At 46.1% G+C, this 25,234-nt stretch overlaps 1 protein-coding gene across 7 annotated transcripts in view; it reads left to right on the forward strand.

Annotated features, from left to right (window-relative positions):
- Window positions 1–25,234, forward strand: part of Nep3 (M13 family metallopeptidase neprilysin 3) — a 117,491-nt gene that overhangs the window by 50,064 nt on the left and 42,193 nt on the right. For 4 of the 7 annotated variants that reach the window (XM_089574576.1, XM_089574579.1, XM_089574572.1 and 1 more), the window contains one exon: window positions 24,839–25,205. In XM_089574576.1, the coding sequence (XP_089430702.1) occupies window positions 24,839–25,205 (367 nt within the window). Of the gene's footprint in view, window positions 1–2,250; window positions 2,321–6,300; window positions 6,517–18,932; window positions 19,072–24,838; window positions 25,206–25,234 lie in introns of those variants that run through there. The other 3 variants (XM_089574575.1, XM_089574578.1, XM_089574577.1) reach the window with 3 other exon arrangements.

The raw sequence follows: 25,234 nt of genomic DNA on the forward strand, positions 1-25,234 counted from the left end.
TGCGTCGAATGGCTCACACCGCCGATCTGGCATCGTCTGAGCTAAGGGTAACACACTGAAGGGGTGGAAACGGAATGTAGCAAAAATAATAAATTGCGAAGGGTACTTAACACAACTTACGTGCTTTGAATGTGAAAGCATTGCTTTTATTTTTCCTTTTTATTTATTTTTATTTTTTTCCTCCTTTCTAATCACACACCTACCCATAAGCATACAGCCGTAAGGCAACGCATATACCACGCTCACCTTTTTTCGCCAAAAAGTAACGCTGTTTTATGGCCTATATGGTTTTATGGTTTTATGGCGTGCTCGCCTCGCAGTCCGAAAGTCCTGGGTTCAAATTCTTTCTGTGATACGACGGCGACGTCGTCTGGGATTTTTGGGATCACTCCTGCTGGTCAACGCCAACTCCGGGTTTCGTTGCGTATGAGCCTTATAATGCTTTCGCATTAATGTAATCGGAATATCCTAATCCAGATGTGCAGTATGGATGATGGAATGAAAGGTTGCATCATTCAAGGTACCCCACGATCAATGGTACTGAATTTTCGCATGTTAGGGTCGTTCCCTCTGAAACCTCGCGCTCGCCCATAGCGGATTCATCTTTAAAAAAAAAAATGCTATCTTGAAGTGAGGGAAAAGGGTTTGCTGGTGGTAAGAAAACAATTACGGAATTGAAAGAGAAAATGGTTAATAATCACCTTTTTTACGCACTACTGAGATTATTTTTTCATCATTATTATAATGGTGTGGAAGTCACCGGGCGTGGAACAAATTTTGTCTGTTTTTATTCTTTAACCTGATACGCTCGAAGGTTGCTAAACAAGGACTGCTCTCTTCCTTTTTTTTTCTGAGTATAATTATGATGTGCCCCGAGGTTACACTATTAAAAAAAAGAAAAACTGGCTTCTGTGTTCAGACGTACTGGCAAAATAACAAGTGTGCACAAAGCTCCGTTGTTTCTGATATTTTCTTACCAGTTGCGTACAATACCGCCCCTAAACAAAGCCACAGCGGATTGCCCATTTGATAGAAGAGCTTATCAACATGAACTGCCTGATGTTTAATCGCAGTACATTTTTGTTCGAAGTCGAGCAGTCTCGATGCGGTCCACGGTTACGGGCATCGACGTTACCAATTAGAAAGTCGGCTTGACGATATTTCATTTCAAGAATGCGTTGAGTGTTGCGCTGAGCGCACGTCCAACGCGACGAGTCTATGAAATGCTTTCCCTGTCTATGCTTCCGGAACGTCTGGATTGATGACGTGAACGCTCCTGTCTTTGACGCACGTTATACCGCGAAACTGACCTGCTTTAAGAAATTCTCCGCTCTATATATGATTGATATTTGCAGGGATGGGTGGATAAGCTGCGAAAATGCGTGCGCATGAATCTAACTACTACACACTCAGCATGCGCCGAATTTCTGGCACAAAAAGTTTTTCTGTATCCGATCATTCAGAAACCAACACAAATATACCTCGAAGCACCTACCGACGAGAAGAAATCTGAAATGCGACGTTAGAAAATATTGCGCAATGGTAGCGCAGCTTTGGAGGGACGTTCTGTCTTGTTGAGAAGAAAAAGCTCAAATTGGTTCCTTAACGGCGAGTTTCGGAATCGCGACAAGAAGCATCTAATGTCGGTAGTGCTAACACACTTATTGAACTTGAGTAGGTGCTCAGCTACTCGACAGAGACAGAGCAGCAACATAGCAAGAGCTTAAGCAGCACAGGCAATTGGCTGAGTATTGCAAAATGGATGATTTCACTATGGTCATTTGTCGGCCCAGCCTTTGAAAATACATTTCCAATATTGGGCCAAATAGCTGTGCCGCTACGGCACCCTGCAATGGCCGTTCAGGAAGCCGCCATAAGTGCGTCAATCTCAGACCGCACTACACAGGTTTGATCGAGCCGGCGACTAGCTCAAGCTTTGTCTGTCACACGGCGCGCGCGCATCTGTCAGCAGCTCGCCGCGTTTCGTCACACGTATGAGCGCAGACCGAGGCAGTCAAAATCACCGGACAGCAGGCGCGGCGGATTCGTGAGGGTCAGCATAAGGCCCTCGCATTTTACTCCGTCCCGGAATATGCCACGGTATTTTTTGTGGCGGACGAAGACCGGTCTGAAGGCGCGAAAAGTACGTCATCCCACCATATGTGCCGGGACAATAGAAATGATATATCAAGACGGTACTCGGAAACGATGCGTCTGACAGGATCAGGCCTCGGGATAGCCACATTAGTGCCTATAGTGCATGGAAGAACACGTTGCTATGGAGAGAGAATGGCTTCTTCAGGAACACTACGACGAAACGGTGAGCACATACGCTCCTAAAACACCGCGAACAGCAACAAGCAACGTGTGTTCAATATTTAAGGTTGTCCAGCGGTATCTGAAGACCGAGATAAGGAATAACAAAATGAGCTAATGAAGCCAGGGATAGAAACACTAGGTTCTAGTCTTGGTTGTACTGTGGGGCCGTACATGCACTCGTCGTCGCAGAGGCTTAACAAAGTTTCGCTACTGGCAAGCCCAGTGGCGAAATACCTGACCTGTCTCAACGGAAGAGCGACTGACGTTTTCTCTACATTTGTCATATACATGGCGCTTAAACCATAAATCCAATGACTTTCCAGAAACAGTGCTTTCAGCACTGCTTTGTTAACCGTCAGCAATCAACCATCGAACTTGCATGTAGCACAAAGTGACGCCGCTGAACATTTTTTTCTTTATTGGCAATTCCGCTGGACACCCTCGCGCCACGTCATTCGTTCTTACCTGTTATTCTGCAAGTAACTAAAACCGTGCATCCTCATCAAAGCCTGAAATAGCCGGATCTGACCGCGGGCAAAGTTCACAAACGAAACAATTCCTGCGCTTTGTAAGGCCCGGCGCCCATTCACTGACTAGTCACGAGCTCACGGTGGTCATTATCGAATTATTACAAATCCATCTTACAAGCGAGCAACTCTGCAAAAATTTCCAGCTCCGAATGCAATACAGCTGCGCGTATTTAGTCGGAGCATGGTCCCTCGTTTTTAGCTCAAGTGCCTCTGCCCAGTCAGTCGCCTTCTCGTCGCTTCCGCCACTTCGATGATCCTGCTGCTATGCCGCCTCCTCGCAAGCCACTTTATTTTTTATTTTTTTTTGCTTCGCTCCCGCAGGATTACCCTAGGCCGTGCTTCTGAATTCCTCCTTGCCCTATTAGCGCGACCCTCCCGGCGTCCGCCCCTAATCCGCGATTTGTCAGCGCTGCCGACTACTCGCGCAGCGTGCAAACACCCCGGACTTGACCGAGCACCTGTCGGCTAGCAGTGACGTGGTGCGAATAACGGGATCCCTGATAGGCCCTCAGGCGAACTCAGCGCGCGCGGGGGTTCTCTACGACTGTTCCCTCCCGCTAGGTAGCAACTCAGCTGGGAACTCCATTCACGCCTCGCTCTCCATTGGTGTACTGACCTTATTTCTGTCAATACTGCGGGCCTTCTAACACACCTTATAACAGCCGCCGTGGTGGCTCAGTGGTTATGGTGCTCGGCTGCTGACCCGAAAGACGCGGGTTCGATCCCAGTCGCGGAGGTCTGCTTTCAATGGAGTCGAAATTCTAGAGGCCCGTGTACTGTGCGATGTCAGTGCACGTTAAAGAACCTCAGGTGGTCGAAATTTCCGGGGCTCTCCGCTACGGCATCTCTCATAGTCTGAGTCGCTTTGGCACGTTAAACCCCATAAACCAAACCAAACCATACCTTACCATAGATGACGCTAACTCTTACGAGCAGCCTTACTTTGCAATAACGTATCACCATAAAGGGGCCGCTAAAGCGAGCAAAACATTGACGCTCCTATCTAGAAACTTCCTCTTGCGTCAGGTAACCTAGAGAATATTTCTGTACTATATATGTTATTCCATCCTAGAATATGGATGGATTATTTGGGGCTGCCTTCAACGAGAAAATGTAATCCATATGAAGCTAACGTGTACGAAATAATTTGGTTGTAAGGTCTACCCGAGATAGCGCAGCACATTCAGCAGCGTCATTGTTATGACACATAAATTAGAGCTACCCACTTTATCCGAACGCTTTTCGGCTATGATTATGTTTATTCACTTTTTTTTTTGCGAAAAAAAAAATCGCGCTAACAGATCTAAGTATCTGCTATGCTCACCTTTCAAATCATGTCGTTGTGACCATAGGCTACAGAAAAGCGTTATGACTTCAGTTTTCTGCTACTCTCTTTTCTCATTCATTTTTTATGCCCTCACCCATTTCCCCCCCTGTAGGGTAGCAAACCAATTATTCTTCCGGTTAACTTCCCTGACTTTCCTCTTCTACCTCCTCCTCCTCCTATGAGGCCTTCATGGAGGCTCATGGGTTATGGTGCTCGGGTGCTGACCCTAAAGACGCGGGTTCGATCCCGGTCCCTGTAGTCGCATTTTGATAGAAGCGAAATTCTAGAGGCCCGTGTACTGTGCTATGCCAGTGCACATTAAAGAATCTCAGGTGATCGAAATTAACCGCAGTCAACCACTGCGGCCTCCCTCATAGCCGGAGTCACTTTGGGACGTTAAACTTCATTAAATTCAGAGTGTTCTGAAGCTTAGAACCAGCTAGCTGAAATACTCCGTTTCCTTGGAACACTCTTCGATCGAAATGCGGCCTTAAAATATCATTTTTAAACAATCAAATCTAGTTTCTGCCAGGACGCCTGCGAGGTGAACGTTCTTACGTCTGACATGCTTCCCTTGTCTTTCATTTTTCTCTTTTCTCTATTCCTTTCTCTTGTTTGAATTATTTGTTTCGATGTTATACACTTAGTGTCGGCATTTCTCGCATTTAAATTTTGCCCATTGTTTGGAGATTTGAATCTATGTTCTGTTACTTTCTTGCTTTACTTTTGTGTAATCTCATTTTACACCTCCTCCCCCTCACTATAATGCACTGTGGAACTAATATGAGTCAGTAAAGGACATAAAGATAAAAATGGACAAGTATATGCATTTTGTATTGAGAGGCCTCAACACCATAATTATTTTTTTTTTGTGTTTGCCCCATCCACACGCCACTTGCGCTACATGAAGATATGCTGTAACTGATTAATGTGTGCCTGCGTGCTACATTAATAAGTAGTTAGGACTTGCACCGCGAGTGCCTGTCGATTACTGCATATGTCCACGAAATGAAGCACGTAATCAAAAAAAGAAAGAAGTATTGACTTAATGGACAGCATTTCTTTGATCGCAAGCGAATCAGATCCAGCGCACGCTAATTATTAGTTTAGTTTATTAGGGTTTAATGGCCCAAACAGACTCAGGCTATGAGGGTCGCCGTAGTGAAGGGCTCCGGAAATTTCGGCCACCTGGGGTTCTTTAATCTGCACAAACTTCGCACAGTACACGGGCCTATAAACCAGCACACGCTAAGCTTATCTGATTATCGCAGCTCTAACTCGCACTTACCAGGCCTAATGTGGGCGCTAAATACTTATTCACTGCACTACACAAGGTCACGCACGTTTTTGTCTATCGACTGAACTGAGCGTTCAATTATTAGCTCGTGGTTTATTACACTATATTTGTCTACTCCGGTGCCTTCGAAACTGACTCGTGTGGTCGAATGAAACAGTGGAAAGGTCGGGGAAGCTTATACTCTTACCGTGTTTCTTTTAATAAGACATGCATGAAGCGATGCTATCAATGTAATATTGACATATCCAATCATGCTCTGGCAGAGGTACCCTATCCGCCACACTGCAATAATAATTCCTATTTATAAACGTCAAGAAGCAGCGTCACCGTAATGGAAAGCAGCGGATTAATTTCGACCGCCCGGAGACCTCTTAATATGTACCGAAATCTCCGCATGAGAGCCTTTTTTTATTTTTCCGTTCTGTCCTCATCGAAATGTGTTGGCCTCGGGCGGGTATCAAACCTCCTCACCCAATAGCAGGGCTCTTTAGAAACTAATCCACCACTGAGACTGCGTGCCAGTGTTTGTCTGTCTGTGAAAGACCACTCTCGCGACGTTGATCTCCCCGCCGTCGAATAGCAATCAGGCGCATTACAAGCAATTCGTATACGGATAGCATTACGAATTTAGCCGAAAGCCAGCGAACGTGGTCGGAAAGCCCGAGGGGGGGGATGACGAGGATTTAAGGGCGACCGCGAGAGTACATATCGACTATGCGGAAAAAGAGGACGGAGGGGGGGGGGGGGGGGGGCAGTTCGTGACGCAGGCAGTGGGCGACGTATACCGCTCTGCTACTGCTGCTGTTGCGGCGAGTGCGATCGGCGCAAACGCGGAATATATCTCGGGCGCGCGCCGCCCGGCGTCTCCCCGCTGCCGTCGTCGGCGTCATCGGCGACAGCAGCGGTGGCGGGCGTCGGCGGCTGCCCGCAGGAATGCAGTACGCTGGACGCAACAGGAGGAAGGAAGAGAGCGCCAGGTCGCCCCAAGCAGCTCATCGATCGAGGAAAAAAGAAACGCGCCGACCGCAGTAGCCACAATGCCCGTGAGTGCGTCTCCCCATACACTCTGTATTTTTTTTTTTTCCACCTCCTTTTTCTTGGTTCGCTGAGGTCTCTTTGATACTCCGCCGCCGGTGTCTCGATGCCGCTCCTTCGGCTGTCATCACCCGGCAGGGTTCATTTTGGTCGCCATGCTGTCGTCGCGTTAGAAGGCGCCGAGCAAGCGACAGGCCGGGAACACTCGAGTGATCAATGCTTCATGGGGTTGAGGTTGTCTATATAGCTACTATCGGCAAATTCTCCGCAGCAGTGACACTTCAGATAAAGAGAACAGATAAAATAACGTCCCCGGCTGCGACTTAGATCCGTACATTTCATGTGCAGAATTGAACGGAGAAGCGGGGAACCTTCGCGGCGAAATAAGTGCATTTTTCAGAAGAGCTTGCATCCTGCACACCTATGTCCGTGGTTCATGAAGAGCGACAGTCATGTCGGCTATTTAACATGATTCCACAGCCAGTGATCGCCACGTGTGGACCCTGCCTGGATTTATCGAGGCAGTCTTAGTGTAGCCAAAAGTTGTTCTTTAAACTCACCCAGCTAAATTTATCATGCAGCGCTGACCAGTCACGCCACGCTACACAGCAAGTCTCTATTACTATTTCCGATTCCTTTTATGAGTTATGACCGCTGTATACAGGCACATTTCTGCGCCTAAACAATAGCATGCGCTTTGAGTCCCTCATTTGATTTGCGCGGCTAACACAGCCTCGTCTCGCTTTTCGAATGCTGCCTCGCCGTGCGACTTATATAGCACGCTGCTAGACAGCGTAGATGCGCGCCCACCAGCTGTATAAATCCTTTATTTTTATTTTTTTTCCTATTTGCCTCCAAGCCTTGCCGCAATCTCTTCACGGCAGGCTGCATCGTCCGAGCGCGCTCTGACTGTCAATGGCCTGTTTTGTATTCGGCGAGAATAGCGCGCCGTATAGTCAGATTCGTGCTAAGAGTCGCTCCACTCGACATAGGCGGTCTAGCCTTTTTGCCATTCTTGTTTCTTGCATGTTCGCGCGCTGTCTCTCCGTGAGAGGTATTCTCGAGTAGTTCGTTTATCTTTCCTTTTGATATCCGCCTCGCGAAAGAAATATGCCGCGCTTTGCCGTGTATTCTTGGCGAATGGAGCGGGATCTTTTGTGCTTGCGTGGAGGTGTAACACGTGTGTATACACAGAGCGATGGGATGGAACTTTGAACGCGACTGAATGCCTTCGGCAGGTGTACATTGCGGCAGTTGAGAGGACATGAAGAAACCGTGCAAACAATAAACATATCGTGTTGCCATCAGTTTTATTCTCGGAGATTTTGGAAAATAAGGAACAACAAAGTCATGAACGAGTAAACCGCACTCCCTGGCTGATGGATGAAGGCGAAAATTCACTCTTCGGACTGCGCTGTAGCAGCACAAAAGGTGAAAGAGTTTGAACGTTTTTGTTTTTCGAAATTTTACAATAGGCAACGAGAGCAGTAAGAATTTAGTTTTCGCCCATGTTTCTTGTTAATCGTTGCTGTTTCCGTGTTGATGGTTTGGCCATGTTTTGTAATGCTGTATTGGCAGTGGCTGAAATACTTGTATTTTTTTTCATTTTTTGACAATTCCGGTACTTTAATAGCCCTAAACTGAGGGCCGCGGTATTCTTAAATACAATACCCAACAATTTGAACACAAGCGTTTTTCATCGGGAAAGAATTCATTAACGCAATTTTTTCATATATTGTAAGATATTTATTACTACAACAATCAAAATATCCGCAGAACTCCCGTCAGCAGGCTTGAATTTTTTCGCTATTAAAGTTCTTGCTATCATCAAAAGCATTTCCCATTGGTTTTCCATGGCAGTCTTAACTGCTCAACGCGAGCGATGGAAAATAGTTTAAGAGAAAGATTTTGCTACGCATCGAAAAATTGGGCCATTAACTTGAATATTTTCATCACAAGATCTTAAAACATTCCAATATTCAAATTTTTGCCCAAGAAAGCTGGACATAAGGTTTCGTAACTCTTGGAGAACGGGAGTAGCCGTACTACTTTTCGCACTTGATTTCGCACTCGCGTAGTCTTCTAGATGTGCACGTTTGAACGTAGGACTGGTTTCAGTAAAGGTTATTTCACCTAATTGGTCACTGCATTTTGCGTCACTGCCATTTATCGCAACCGCACGTCACGTTAGATGTTCGAGCCAGCAAGCAATATATGTCGCATGCTCTGGTATCGGAGGTGTTGGTGGTTAAGGACAAGATGGCGGAAAAATAAATTGAAAGAAATATATACATATTTTTAAATACGATCCCAGATTTATATCATTATTCACTTTCGTGAAATGCTAGAAAATCTTAAATATGCAGTTCGTGCTGTTTTTACGAAGGCGTAGGAATTATCCAGTATCAAATGGTCTTCAAGCCTCCGTAATGGTCTTCAAGCCTGTCATTATGTATACCGTTTCAACAGGAGGAAAACCTGTATATGTATTGAAGCTGCCCACTGCGAATTTCAGACGGGAGACGAGGCCCTGTCAGGATCCATGCCTTTTGCCTTGTCTTCCACTTTCAGTTGAAAGAAAATAAGATGTTTCTCTCTCTCTCTCTCTCTCTCTCAAGCCTCTTCGTAATAATGGAGCCCTGTGAGATTTTCACAAAAGAAAAGAAATTGGACCAGTAGCTTCTGCGCAGTGCATCCGTTTCTTTATTTTTTCTTTGAACTGCCGTGACTCGCCCGTTCATGTTCTCCTTCATTCCAGGCAACTATGTATAGTGTGCGATGTCGTTAGAGGCAGCGTAGTATCATACTGGAGCAACAAATTGGCGCTTGTAGTCACTAGGGAGAAAAAAAAGATCACGCTACCGCCATACCCTAACGAGATGAGGGAGCCAGCGCGTCTGGAATAATTGTAGCATATTGAATTACTAAGCGTCGTCGGGAGTTACGCGGAGGCGAAAATTCGGCACTAACAGCCCCCGGGGCGCAGACTTCCGCTCGCGTTAGCACCTTGGCACGTCACTGCTTATGGCACAGTCTGCCGTCAAACCTGTTACTGATCTTTTTTTTCCTTCTTCGTTTTGTCGCACAAAAAAATGTCTCACGCGTGTCGCCGCTGTATGCAATTAATTTTTTATTTCATCAGTAATTTCTGATAACACGTGGTCTAGTCTTAAAATTAGCACGTGCTGCTGCACTAATAATTTTTTTAAAATAATATTCATTCGTAGTTGAATTTAGGTAATTTAAACTGAAATTCGAGGGGAGCGGTATGCATGGAAACAACGAAAAACTGCCGCTCATCGAGGCAAAGCCGCTCTTCCAGGCGAGGCAGATAAATCCAGCGAGAAATCTGACGCGACCCAACGCCCAGGCAGAGCCCCTGCGCTATCGATCGGTTGTCCGGCCGCCTCTGTAGCGGTTTTCGTTGTGCATTGCTGTGCAGCTGCTCCGCAAAGTGGTGCGCGTCATAGGGCGTTGTCTGGCATGCTCCTCATGTACCCTTCAGAAAATCTGTAAGCGCGGTGAACGTGTCGCGAGCAACAGCAGTCAATGAATGACTCGCGTGGGAATGGTCGCTTTTATACTGTCATAAAAAAACGCATAAATGAATTTCAATTATTAGATGATTCAATTCCGGGGAGAGCATTGTTGATGCCATTGGATCTTAGCCAAGCGTTATGTTGTGTCGTTGTGAATATGCGTCCCGGACTGTTTGCCGAGAAATGGGATATTGGGCTTCGCTAATAAAACGAAGCCATGTGTTTCATCTCGCCTTGTTCGCGCAAGTCCATTCTGTTCAACGGAGTGGAGTTCAACTTTTTAGCACCAGGTACTACCTGCACTAACTCAAAGGTGTCACGTAACAGAGGTAGATATAGCATGAGCTAACACATTTGTGCAGTGAATTAGCTTACACGTTGTACCAATACGAAAATATAGTAATACAAGTGCGAAGAAAAGAAGCAAGAATGCTTACTAACTGACCAGCAGGAACAGAATTGCAATGTGTGGACTGTTATTCTCGCCCTCAAAAGCTGCAAAAGAACTGAATACTGTACATGTGGTAGACATCTCCCCTGGATGTTTTCGCATCATACTTGTGGTCGTTCACTGCTAAGGATACCACACAAGGGAAACAAATATTTACCCCAGTTTTTTTTTTTTTTTGGGGGGGGGGGAAGGAGGGGGCATAAAGTTTGTTCTCTCCCTCTCTCCAGAGTCTGGTCATATTTATAAAAACCGACTACAAACTTTTTTTTCATACGACTATTTTAATATTTCTCTTGGACTAAAACCCTGAAGGCTAGACGTTAGTTACCAAGCAAGGGGAACGGGGGTGCACTTGAAGCAAGTATTTCCGGAGCTATGAACCTTTGTCTGTGGGCAATTTTTATCCCGTACGCTAAGTGCACAACGATTTCTCATTTCTCTTCAAGCTTCGTCTGACACGCCCAAAGCCTCTCTTGAAACTCTCACTTAGGAGCTACGTTGGAAGTACTGACAGAAAAAGAGGGTAATGCAATAGAGGTCTCGTCGACTGAAATTCGAGAGGACCCTTTCAGTGCGCCGTCGTGGCGAAACTTAGAAGAACAATGCTATGTAACACAGGGAGTTTCGAAACAAAGTCGAGGTATTGTTCTCCTGCAATAAAGGCCTCTTCGCTTTCAGAATATAATACCAGGTTGCTCGGCATAGGCCCGCTGTCGTTACAGAGCGCTTCCTTACCTATATCGAGTGGAAAAGCGTTGAATTTTAATCGCGCTTTAATGTACATTGAGCTTTCGCAGTGGAGCGCCCAGTTTTATGCGCTTAATGCGTCTCATACCTGTGTTCAATCGGTACTATATTACAAGCTGATTCATAATTCATTCGTTTCGAAACAGCGGCTCATTTCTTGTAATCGAAAACTGAATGATGAGAGCAAACTCCCATTCGCGAAGCTTGAAGGAAACCGATTTACGGCGTTAGTTTTCATAACACTGCGTCTTCGTGCGAACGTTTTTTAACCCTCACCTGAAAAGAATCCGGATGAGAACTTCGACAATGTTTCGAGCCAGAGCTATTAAATGGGAGCAAATGGTTCATTTCCGGTAGCCGTGTTCTATCCAGTTTGCAGAAGAAATTGCGAGGAGCCTCATTCAAAAAATGTCTTTAATGTAATAATGTGACTGGTCGGTTCACGAGTGCTGGCCATTCATGACAGTCATTTAGACGGTAGCCCTATTACGATGACCAGCCGAAAGGACGCTCCAATCACGAAGTTTATTCGAATGTGGCAGACGTTAAAAAATTATTGCAACCTGAAACAAATGCATTCACTGCCACAAATAGGCGCTAATGCCTTAATGGCTTATTGCACACACACACATCTAAGGTAGTATCTCGCTCATAGTTGATTACTCCTGAGCGAAACTCGTTGAGGCCTATCATTTACCCGCGATGCCATTAAGCACGTTCACTATATTTAGAATATACTGTGTTCACAGCGGGGTAGAGTGCATAGAAGCGAACTCAGAAGACTGCACTATTAACGAGCATGCAAACGTGAAGGTGGACTTCTGTAGTTGCAGGAACTTCGTCTGATGTTGTCTTGTTATGTTAAAGATACTTTCATTTTTTACGCTATGGCCGCACTCGAAAATTTTTGGCCTTGCTAATGATCATAGACGTGGCCATGTATGCGATATATATATATATATATATATATATATATATATATATATATATATATATATATATATATAAGGAATAAGAAAATCTTCAAGGCAACTGACTAAATATATAATAAGTTGGGGAAGTCACATTGAAAAACTTAACAGATTTATTCAACGTTTCGACCAGGGACTGGTCTTTTTCAAGAATGATCATACTGTATGATCATTCTTGAAAAAGACCAGTCCCTGGTCGAAACGTTGAATAAATCTGCACTGTATGATCATTCTTGAAAAAGACCAGTCCCTGGTCGAAACGTTGAATAAATCTGTTAAGTTTTTCAATGTGACTTCCCCAACTTATTATATATATATATATATATATATATATATATATATATATATATATATATATATATATATATATATATATATATATATATATATGCGCAATTGAGAAACTCTTCATTTAAATAAACTATTATTGCGAGTCAACGTTTCGGACAGAGCCTGTCCTTTTTCAAGTCTTGAAAAATGACAGGCCCTGTCCGAAACGTCGACTCGCGATAAATGTTTACCTAAATTAAGCGTTTCTCGATTTCACATTTTACCTCTAGCAGCCAAATACATTTATCCTTCTGTGCTATATATATACATGTGTGTGTGTGTGTGTGTGTGTGTGTGTGTGTGTGTGTGTGTGTGTGTGTGTGTGTGTGTGTGTGTGTGTGTGTGTGTGTGTGTGTGTGTGTGTGTGTGTGTGTGTGTGTGTGTGTGTGTGTGTGTGTGTGTGTGTGTGTGTGTGTGTGTGTGTGTGTGTATGCGTGCGTGCGTGCGTGCGTGCGTACGTGCGTGCGTGCTCGCACGCGCGCTCTCGTGAAAGTATTGATTTTTCATATCTTTTATTTTTATCTTTTTAAAACTTGTTCTTCATTTCTAACGACACACCTGCTCGTATACTTGGTTTCACCTCTGTTCGCCAGCAAGCAATGCGGTTTCGTGTCCTATGCTTCCGTGCTCTCCTCGCAGTCTGAAAGTGCTGGGTTCAATTCCCCGCCTCTTCAGAAAAAGTTTTATTTTTCTTTCTTACGACGATGAAGTCATGTGGTATTTTTGGGAGCACTGCTGCTGGTCAACACCGACGCCGAGTTTCGCTGCCGACGAGTCGTATAATACTTTCGCATGGATAGGAAGATCAGAAGAAACGAGTAGCAAATGAAGGGTATCGAAATCAGGGTCTGCCATGAGCGGTCGGTGGAAGTGCATTTCTATAGCACCGGCACTTAGCTCGTTTCGCATGTGAATCTGCGTTGGTTTCTTATCACAAAAGCGCTGCTTATACTGTGGGGCATATACCCGTATTTATTTACCTCCATGGCTGCTACAACCCAGCAACGATGAGGCGCTCCGCTCGGTAAACAAAGATCCGAATTCGTCGCGCGCGCTGCAAGCTTTTCGAGCTGCTTTAAGCGCGAGCAGCAGCCGTCGCGGCGTGAACGGGTATACAGCAAAAAACGCTCAGGACGGTGAAGTAATCCGACAGGCTGGCACCACTTTGGAGAAAGAGAAAGAGAGAGAGGCTCGATGCGCCAGACCATGACAGGCGTCAGTTGGCGGGAACGTGATTTGATTTTGAGCGAGCTTTTCGGGGAGGCGTCCTCCGAGGACACGCACAGAAAGCAGAATCTCGTGTACAGGAAGGGCTTGCAGAACCCGCCAGCTGACGCTCGGATTGGCACAACTCCAACGCCAAAAAAGTATAAAAGAAGGAAAAGCACGAACAAAAAAAAAAAAAAACGGGCAGACAGGCGGCCTACACTTCTTGGCGAATGGAGGAGCGGTTAACAAAGAAAAAGAAAGTAGGAAAAGATAAGTGTCGTCAAAAGGAATCTCAATTTTGTTTTTTTCTGTCTGCAGATTTGTCTCCTTGGCTTTATATATTATATATTACTTTTTCACATTGAAGAAAGAAAGAAAGGAAAGTACACGGTTTATGTAATGTAGAAATAATTCTGCGGTTGGTGGCCTCGACGGGATGTCCACGCCGGGGCAATACAGCAGACGAGCGGCAGGTGTTGTTTCCCCCTTACGGTCACCGGATCGAAATTCGATTGGCTTGGAAAGAGCACGGTTGTGATGGATGGACGAAGTGAAGTCTGGTTGAAATGCCTCCCACCGTGGTTTATTTGGATGCGTGCGCCCGGAAGCTCACCGCCGCAAATCTGGACACCAAAATGAGACGGATGATGGTGCGCTGAGGATGGACGGTTCGAGGCGGACCGAGTTGCCTGATATAATAAATAAATAAAAATAAACCAAGTGTCTGTTGGTTCTAGCATCCGCCTAGAATGCGGATGAGGCTGAGTTCGATTCCCGTGCTACTACCTAGTAGGTGCTCGGCTTTCTGCGAAATTGCCTAGGTACAGGTTTTTCGCGAAAACGTGACTCAAAGAAAATTTATTTCTTTATTACTTTTCTCTTTTCTTAACTTTTTCAAAATGACTTCGTAAAAATTTTCTCCGGAGTCATAAGGAAACGGTTTTGAAATCTATGCTCATAGAAGTTACTCCTCGTATACAAGACACGGCCGTGCGTCTTAGTGGTGAATGAATAAAGGTCGAGTAGAACGGCGAGGAGGCTTGGTAACAACGGTAGGTCCGACTGTCATTTGGAAATCGGATTATACGAGGCTCGTACCTTATCAGCCCTTTCAAAGCTTATATGTTGTTCGCATCTTTGCATTAATTGTGTTACACTCGATCATTCACTCACCCAACCATACACTCGCCCATTCATGCACTGTAGATTATTCATTTGCAAAACCTCTTTAAGAAGTACAGGTCAGGCCAGCTCTGTTGAAACTCTCTTGCGGTTCAAAACTGCTGTAACCTAACTAGCGTCCTCGTTTGGCACGTTTGAAATAAGTGTGCCATACGCTTTCGCTGTGATCCTAATAAATGCACGAATAAAAACGGCGGGCAGGACCCCGCAGATGCGATGTCAAAAGCTATCTGTTTCTTTCGACTGGCCTCTTGAATCCCGACTGTCGTTACCAATTTGTTAGAAAAAAAAAATCCACGCTGACTTCAATTTGCAATGGAGTGCGATCACATTGCATCGGCCGATGAGCATGCATCTTGCTGCACATCAATTCGAAGGAAATTGAAAGCGCCGGTGCGACAGCGGCATTTCTCCGGTTCTCTCTGTGTGAGCGGTCGTCAGTGTGCAAAATGAACCCGCCTGAATCAAAAGACACCTCTGAAGCTCCCAACATGCCTGATGGTTCCACGTTACGCAAGCGCTTCGCTTCTGCGTGACAGTGTATTCCATTCTCACGTCTCTAACGCCGTGTTGAATCACAAATCACCAGAAGCTTAACCCGTCACGACAACCTGGCGTTAGTTAGCCCCAACCTTCCATTCCCTAACTTCCTGTTAATAAGCAGCCAGAACAGCTACCAGCCGCGGCATGTTTAGCAGCGCTCGTAAGTGCTGCATGTCGTGCTCGTGTGTCGCAACAGGCAGCGCTAACCTGGATGACCCCTTAAAGATGATGCCCATTTCGCGTGCGCCGCTCCAGAACAATGCAGAGTTTCGCGCGCAAAATGCACAGCGATGACAGACCACGCTTGTTTGTCACGAACAGGAAGGGAAAGAAAAGAAATAGAGGCGCGACAACAAGATTCGTTTCTTTTCGCACAGAGGCTTCGCGTGTGGTTAGAGGAGACGCATCCGTGCCTGTGAATCCCGAGAGACGCTGGCTGGCCCGCACGCTAATGACACGCGGAAACGTCGAGCGCATGCACGCACACACTGCGTGTGTGTACGTAAAACCTCGGGTACGCACGCTGTCGACGACAATGGAGGAGCAGTGCAGTCGTCGCCCCGTTGTCTTCTCTGCCCGCGCAAAGACAGCGAGCCGTTTCGACGGCGTCGGCGCACTAAAGGCCCACTTAGCAGCTCTAAACGAGGTCTCCATCCCCGCCTCCCTTTCACGGCGCTAAACCACAGGTTGTTCCGAAATCTCCGCAGCCAAGTAAACTTTGACCGGGGTGTCGCTCGTTTAATTAGCCATGCAAATAACGTGCTATTATATAGGGCGCACTCTTTGGCCAGGTCGTCGGTGTCTGTTGCGTTACTGTTAAGCACTTGTGGCCTCTTTAGGTTTGGGCAGTGCGCGAGCCATTGTGGGTTCGCGAGTATAAATAGAAGGGAGGAGACCACGTCTTATAATAAGCGTCTCTCTCTCGCGCGGTCTCTGATGGCGGTGGCTTTCCTTCGAAAGAAAGGAAGACGGATGTGGAGTCGTGTTACAGGGGATGCGTCTTCCATCGTGTGGTGGTTGCAAGCATGCCATATTGGCTACCCGGAAGTGGGTGAGCGGTGTATCCTGATCAGAGCGTGTACAAGCGCGTATATGAGGAGCTAGGACATCCAAACAAAAAGACGAGTCTTGTGAAACGCGTCACTCATTATTGTTTGGTTGAGCCTTAAGGTTGGGGACTAAAAAAAAGAAAGGAAGGCCGGGGGGGGGGGGGGGGGGGGGGGGGGGGGGCTTGTTTACAACTACATCGGACCATAGATTGCTTGCATTGTTGGTAATACCCCTTGTGTTTAACTTGATGTCTTGCTATCGTGCTGAATTTTGTTTAGGGCGTCTGTGCAAAACTTTACCTCCAAGGGAGACGAAAGAAAGATAAATTGTTGACGCCAGGTGAAAGTGACAAGTTATAATTGCCTGCCTCGGAAAATTGAGCGCAAACTCTTAATGGGATGCAGAAGGCGACGAGTGTACAGCATTGCAAAGAAAAAAGTTTTCTTTTATGAGTCGAAATCAAAGAGACGTTAGAAAAGCGTTCCAGGCAAAATAAAGGCGAAAAAATGAAAAGTTGACTCTTATCTAGTTCTCAAAGTTCGTAGCCAACGCAGAGGTGAACAGCAGTCTATGGCAAGACAGAAAAAAACTAAATGAAAATAAATTTTCCTTTCCTCAGCGCATCGTGCAGTCATGCGTCGGGGCGCACGTTTATCTCAATGAGGACGTTTCCTTTTGTCAAGCGATGTTAGGCTAAAAAGGAACTTGCCACTTCCTCGAAACATTTCTCTTTTTTTTTTTGCGAAAAACATTTGTATGCGACAGGTGCGGCACAAGCTCTCTTTATTTTCAAATTTTGTCAGACCTTCGACGTTATCGCTACAGCACTTCCGAGAACCCCTCGAGAATACAAAGGGCGCAACGAGGTTTTGGCAATTCGCAGATACGATTCACCTTTGCACGCAAGTGGAACAGCGCTGCAATAAACGGGCTTGTAAGCTCAAAGAGGAAGCTGAAAAATCAGCTGTAAGGAGAGCGAACGTTAAAATGTAAAAACAGCGAAGGCGGCAGACGAAGTATTTTCGGTACAAACTCAATGTGGGCAATTCTTGATGTGACACAATGTACAGACATTGATTAATCGAATGAGGAACGAGAAGGATTGCTTAATTAATTAGGCACTCTCAAGCTATGCGCAGCTAAGCTTATACGTTGGAGAATTTAGCGAAACACGGTGCCAAAGCACAACACACGCTTATCGCTTCTAACTTTTCACAGCTTCCTTTCAAAAGACCGGTTGTTTTATATATGACGCCTTATCCATCAAATAATGCTTTATCTATCTAGCAGCAGCATTACAGAGCTCATTCGATTTTCAAAACAGTCAGCTTTGAACTTCCGCACGCGCTGATTGGTCAAGGCAGGAGCGACGGCACAAATGGGGTGATGGTTGCAATTAGTCACTGAAAGAGGTTCGTTTTATTAGGCGTTCAACTACCTGTCTGCTGAGGCTAAATAGTATGCTTTCCCGAGTTTTATTTGTTTTTGTCTCGCAACGAAACGCAGGGAGCCGCTCTATTTAAAGCAGCCTAAGTATCCCCAACCCCCTATTCCCTAACTCTTCCTTTTGTGACAATAAATGTTTTTACTACTACTACTACTCAAATAATGTAGCGTGTCTCACTATAGTGATAAATCCACACAACCAGTCGTTGGTTCATAGCTTGGTATTATATAGTGTTCGGTATGTCTGTACTGAATGCAGCAACAGGAACACTATAGACTACCTTGAAATTAAACTGGAGACAAGGTTAGCTTTAGCAACGTGGTTTTATGGATTCTAAACTTCGCCTACTAAATCCCTAAGCCGTTCGCTTATATACCATCTCAATGCAAGCCATAGGAATTGTTAATTGGCACCCTCCAGACTACTGTCTGCTGAAAATGTAAGGCCGCAAGTATTAGTACTAAACTGTAAACAAGTGACCCGCGCAATTCGCTCAAGAAGCTTTCCGCACTCATCCTACGCAGCCATTAGGCAATGATTTGCAGACAGTTTGCGAACCGCGCGAAGGAATTTCTCCAAGAACGCGCCCACCCCCTTCCCTTGTTTCGTGCCAACACCGAGTCACCGACCTGCCCCCCTTCGCGCCCTCGTTCGGAATGTAAACCGAACACCGGCGAAAACCGCGGTCGCTTCGAGGGCTGAGAGACGTCAGCGCATGCACACAAAGGGCGGCACACAGCGCCTGCGTTCACGACGCCCTTTCCCCTGCTGACGGCGTGCGCACACGCGCGTACGACGTCGGAGCCGCGTGTACAGCACACGCGCAGTGAGGCTTTCCAGCGAGCGGGCGTACGCGCCTATGTTCAGCGGGGCTCGAGGAGCGCGTATGTGTCGCCGAGAGCGTCGAATTTCTTCATCTACCCCCCCCCCCCCCCCCCTTTCCCTAGTCCTCCCCGTGAGCGCAACCCCAGCCAGCTGCTCTTAAGAAAGCTCTGCGTGTGTCGCTGTCGGAAGACGCCGGTGGACTGCGCGACGCCGATTGAACGCTGCGTTGTGAGAGCGTCTCAGTCAACATGAACGTGTGGCCTTCGCAGGTGATCTCCGGCTGTTATTGTTCTCGTTTTCACTGCTTTTCAGGGAAAGCGATAAGGGTAACGATGAGCCGCGGAAAGCCTTAAAGCAGAGTCGGTTGGGGAACAAACGTAAGTTATGATATGAAATCCCAGTTTAAATCGAGGAAACGAAATTGAGCATGGGCAGGGCGAGTAATTTGGAAATCAGGTAACCGATGTCCCTTATCATAGTAACGCGAACGACGACGGGCACCGAACATGTCGTATAAAAAAGAATTGAAAGGCAAATTCGAGAGGGTGCACGGTTGGAAAGTGGAATATAAAGTACTACAGAGATGGCGCAATCGAGAAAGCCAAGCAAACACGCAGAGCTTTAAGATGGAAGCGTGTGCGAAGCTTGATATACACTGCAAGTTAAAGGGTGATTTCAGCAGCCCTTGGGGACTGTCTCAGAGACACAAAGATTGCGAAGAAGTCGTTGCGTTCACGAACCCTTCATACGAGATGAAGGAAGTGCAAACACATTTCTCAATTGACGCCTTATATACGAGAAGCGACACTGATCGCAGCCTGCAGTTATCTAAGACAAACGTCTTAGGTAACAACTGCGCAACAATTCCTCTGCACTCTGTGTGTCTCACTCAGAGAGTCTTCAAGTGCTGCAAAGAACAGTACGTACAGCGAATATAATTATTTCTAAAGAAAAAAGTAAAGAAGCTCTGTGAAGGTTGAAAACCAGCTATAGAGTGTTCCTTGTCTTCATGTTAGAGCCTTCCATCAGTTCCTCTTGCTGTCTTTTTTTTTTGTCTATCCCCATTATCTACCTTGCAAACGGCTTGTTTATCGGCGCTGACTAGTCATGTGCAACCAAGTGTTGAATGTCATTTCTATTAGACGCACTCGACTGCACATCGGAAGGCACGAGCTGGCAGCCTGAGGTTCTATAGAAGGAAGATTCTGGCACGAAGTAAAGAAAAAGACGCCACAAGTAAATCTCCTATATATACCAGATTGACGAGCTATGTGTCATTGACATACTGTTTATTTTTTCCTCGGATGCGCTCTGCTTTAATGGTTATTTTAGAGAGTGGTCTTTGAAGGTCGATGAGCGGCATGTTGTCTGGTTTTCGGCGTGCATTTGGTTTTGCACTTTGGGCGCATTTACCATACTCGAGTTGAGGAGAAGTAAATGAATGAAATGAATTGAATTTGGAAAAAGAAAAGGAAATAGTGGCTCTCGCTAACAGTGTTTTTTTTTTGTTCTCTTTTAACATACAAACCTACGCACATTTTTGGTCCTTTTGGAATCTGATAATGCTTCACGTCCAGCTTTCTCAGGGGAAAATTTGGGAAATTGGAAAATTATAAAACACTTTTATGGAATTATGGAAGGTAATGGTCCATTATTTTTATATGTAGCGAATTATTTCTTTTGAAGTGTTTCCAACGATCGCATCGAGCAGTTAAGACTCCCATAGAAGACCAATGGGGAACGCTTTTGACGTCAGAAAAAACGTGATTAGAAAAAAAAAAATACAAGACTGCCGTCGGGTGACCTGCGGGGATATTGATTTGCTGTAATGAAATCTTACATTATATGAAAAAACTGCGTTCATAAATGGTTTTCCGCTCGTGTACGGCGAGACTTATCCACCTGTGGCTATCCTGTACACGTCATGGACTCTGTACAGCGTCAATTGGAACGTCCCAGGCTGCAGGCAAATCCCGCAACCCAGAAACGAGCCGCGATTCCCTATGTCCTTGGCATGAGCGAACCTTTGGCGCGCATATTACGGTCATACGATGTAAAGACCGCGCATGTACCCGCTCGAAAGCTGAGGAGTCAGCTTGTGCAAAAGACAAGATGAAGGTAAAGTTCCCAGGTGTTATTTATTCTATCCCATGTGCGGACTGCCCGTCTGTGTACATTGGCGAGTCGGGTTACTTTGAGCGGAGACTGCGTGATCACAAGAGTGACGTCAAGAACCGGCGCGCAAATCAAAATGCGCTTGCCGAGCACTCAGTATCCGCCAAACACAACATAGACTGGGCAGATGCACGTGTGATCGAAAAAGAAAAGGACAAGATATCACGCCTCTATCTGGAATCGCTGATTATTCAGACGACAGCGCATACGCTTAATCGGAATGGCGGAAACTTGCCCCCAATCTACGCCAGGTGTCTGGGTTCGCTCTTGCGCCGTGTATAAAATGGACAACGCAGCTACGTTCTGCCTCATTGTGAACAAGGCTCCCGTGGGGGAGCCGAAACGTCATCTCATCTTTTCTTTTGGTCGGCGCCTTCTAATTTCGTCAAGAATGATTTTGTCCACAATTGCAGGGTATGGGTACCTGTTGCTATCCCCGCCTCTCATTTTCGTGCACCTCTACAATAATGCCAGGATGCACACTGTAGGTGTTCAATGTGCAAATAAGCAAATAAGCAAATAATGTGTCGTAAAGGTTTTTGCGAAGCATGAAAATTTAAAAGACAAAGTTGCTCTCTGGAGTGCCCATCCATTCCTTTGGTACCTTAGTGGTAGCTGGACACTTAGAAGACTCATTTCCTTGCCGCTCTTTTTCCTTTTTTCCCCTTTGTTCCCCTCCCCAAGTGTAGGGTAGCCAACTGGGCATCGCCTGGTTAACCTCCCTGCCTTTCCGTCCTTTTCTCTCTCTCTCTCTCTCTTTTCGAAGCGCATTCTTCGTTTTCTTTTATTCCTGTTAAGCGCACGAATGCACGATATTTTTTTTTTGACAGTTCTTCCTCATCTGGGGTCATGTACACAGTGCTCAGTTATTTCGCTCTTTTCCAAGGCTTCACGTGAGGGGCTATTCAACAGAAGAGAGCGGTGGGCGCGGGGGAGGCTTTCATGTTTGTGCATGTGGGCAAGCGAGCGACGGAATACAGAGAAACGATTGCGCCAGAAAAAAAAAAATGTTTGTTTCGCCACTGGCTCTTTGCGGAACCGATCTATGTTGCTAAGCGTTGTTGACTGCCACGGAAAAATAACGATGTGAATAGCATATTCACGCTGTAGGCACCGAACCCGAAAATCGAATGCAATTCTCTCGCATGTCATTCAGCACAGCGCTACTGTTTTCGTTTAACTAAGAGCCAGGAGAAACAGGGGTGACAAAAAAAAAAAGGAATATTTTATCGAGCACGTGTGCGTAAATGCGCTGCCTGACTCTAAATATAGAAGCGGTCGTGTGTACAGGAGAGGTGGTCTCTACACACTTGCTCGAATGCTGTGCTTTCGAGCGACTGTTGAAGCGAGCGAGTTCCGGAAGCGCATAAGTAATCTACCCGTTATTGTTGTCGAAGAGCCATTGAGTTAATCAACTGGGAAAATCCTGGATCAATGGACGTTCCAAAAGAATGCGTGAGGCTCAGAAATCGCAGTATACACCTGAGAGGTCTTGAGACACCATTGCACACCTTAGTTAAACAGCTAATTATGTTTGGTTGACTGATTGGTTGATTGCTTAATCGCAAGATTGACTGATGACTGTGTGTATGTTTCTTTGATTGATTGATTGATTGATTGATTGATTGATTGATTGATTGATTGATTGATTGATTGATTGATTGATTGATTGATTGATTGATTGATTGATTGATTGATTGATTGATTGATTGATTGATTGATTGGGTCAGTCTGTCATTCATTTGGACAATATTCTGATGTCCACCGCGCTGTACAATTAAGCCCATGGACTTGCCTATGTAAGGTTCCTGTGTCATCGTGATGCCTACTGCACCGAACAGCAAGAGTCAGGGTGATGGCAAAGAGCGCATTGCAAAAGCATGCGATAAGCGTTATGAAGTGTGTTTTCAGAACTCGGAGATCTCGGAACAGCGTCAGGCTTTGAGTTGACGTGCGTAAGCCTCGTGTCACCAGTGCACACGGAAGGGTTGTTGTCATCTCACGCGTTATCTCGCCGCCTGCGGTATAAGCACCAACCCCAACTGTGCATGGACCCTCTTCCATTTGTTTCCCGCCTTCTCTGGCACTGCTGTTGTCCGTCGTAATGCAACCAAGGCAAGACACTGGCCTGGTCAGCTACGGGTGCCGACATCTCGTCTGTTTTCACACTTGAATGAAGTGAAAACTTGTCAACTGACACCAGTGCAAAGAGTGACCGGCAGTAACTGAAGCCAAGGAGAACATAGTCAAATTAATGGTTTTAATGAGACGGTGATATATGTCTAATCTCGGCCTTTCAACTTGTACACAAAGTGAAGGGGTATAGAGGGAAGAATAACAGGCAGGCTTTGAGGATCGAACTCGAGTCCTGTGATTCCATCGGGGTGTTCTAGAAATTAAGGTGCAGAGATAGTTCTAGCGTCTTCTACTGCCGTTCATAAAACGGGAAAGTCTCTGTTCTAGTGTCCTACACACATTATTTCTTCATTATTTCTTCTATTACACAGTCCATTCTACCCCCTTTCACGATGGCTAGACGGCTATGGCGGTTTAATGTGAGGTCGAGTTCGTGTACTCGTATCCCGTCAGCAGCTGACACACACAATTCGATGGAGGTAAAATGCAAAAATGCCCGTCTACACGGATTTCTGTGCGCGTTAAGAGTACTTGTCACTAGAAATGGCACCTTTTTAGTTATGTGCAGTGACATTCCTCCGAGAGCCGTACCGATGGCTCAGGGACTTTTGCGTTCGGTTTTTAAGCCCAAGGGCGCGGTAAGGAGTAAATAAAGGTTAAGCTGTTCTCTAGTGCACTCTTTTTTTTTTTTTTTTGCAAAAGGGAATGTGCCAGAAAACAGCGTGCTCCTTTTTTATTCCCATATAGGCGTATTCGTGTTTAGAGCATGGCTGCGGCGGCCGCATTTCGGTGGAAGCGAAATACAAAATGCTCCCATGTGCTGTGCAATTTCAGCGAACGTTAATGAACCCCAAATGGCCAAACTTAATCCGGGGTCTTCCACTACGGCGTCCCTGGGGAAGTGAAACCCTCCTAATATACATACTTGCCATTTCTCCCAGCCAATGTGTAGCTTCAGCACGCAGATACACCAATATTTCTGTTTTCTCATTGAGTCATTCCGTGTCGAAAAACACAACACAAATTTTCTGTTGTCGCAAATTTTTTGTGGTATTTTTGCCATGAACTTGCAGGAACCACATAAATTTTTGTATTAACCAAAGAATTTCCTTGTTTGTAGCGACAGAGTTAAATACACATACCACACAAAGGTACTACAGAGCTACAGAAAAATACAAGATTACTACAGAAAAAGTTAAGAAGCGCATTTAAGTTCCTTACGTGCTGTGAGTACAGAAGCATCATTTGACCTAAAGACCTTTACACTGAAGGCGTTAACCATAAAAGCCTTTGACCTAAGGCATTTGACGTAATGGCTTGTGCAATAAAGGCCTTTACCACGGAATCATTGACCTGAAGGCCTCTACCTCAGAGGCATTTGACATAAACACCTTTACGTTGAAGGCGTTTACCTAAACTGCTTTACCATAAAGGCCCTCAACCTATGGCCGTTTATCATTGCCATTGTCGTTAACGACCCCACCCCAAACGAGCATAGCCGTCGCCAAATATTCAGTCTCGTTTATTTCCCGCCATTTCCCGCATCACGTGACCAACTTGAGAGGCTTCACCACACACCGGCATTTTCTAGGTAGGGAGGCCAATAGTGTTTGGGATTAAAAAGCTGTCGTTACGACAAAACCGCAAAACATTCTGTCGTATTGTGGGCAAGATTCCCTGAGTGCACTTGTGCGTCGTTGAGATGTCGTCTTTCGGTGCTCGCAGATGCCGAGGTACAAGCGGACCGACTTCGAGGATGAGGAGACGAGCAGCGCGAGCAGCATGCCCGTGGACGCCACCGGCAGCTCCACGGTGCTGACGGACATCAAGCCGGGCTCCGGGGGCGGCGGTGGCGGCGGGGGCAGCTCGGCCACCGCGGCCATGTTGAACCCGCTGGGCGTGCGCTACTCGGTGTCCGGCGGCCACCACCGGCGCACCTTCTGGCAGCGGGCGTCGCCCCTGGAGCGCTTCCTGCTCGCCCTGGTGGCGCTGCTCGCCTTCGTCGTGCTCGTGCTCGCCATCGTGGTCAGCGTCAACACGGGCCGCGTGCGCGAGAGGGTCATCGAGCGCATCGTCGAGCCCTCGCACCCGAGTGAGTGGCGGATCCTATACACACACTCT

Source organism: Amblyomma mixtum, chromosome 2 (genome assembly GCF_055824585.1).
Source record: "Amblyomma mixtum isolate Tamu chromosome 2, ASM5582458v1, whole genome shotgun sequence".
NCBI lineage: Eukaryota > Metazoa > Arthropoda > Arachnida > Ixodida > Ixodidae > Amblyomma > Amblyomma mixtum.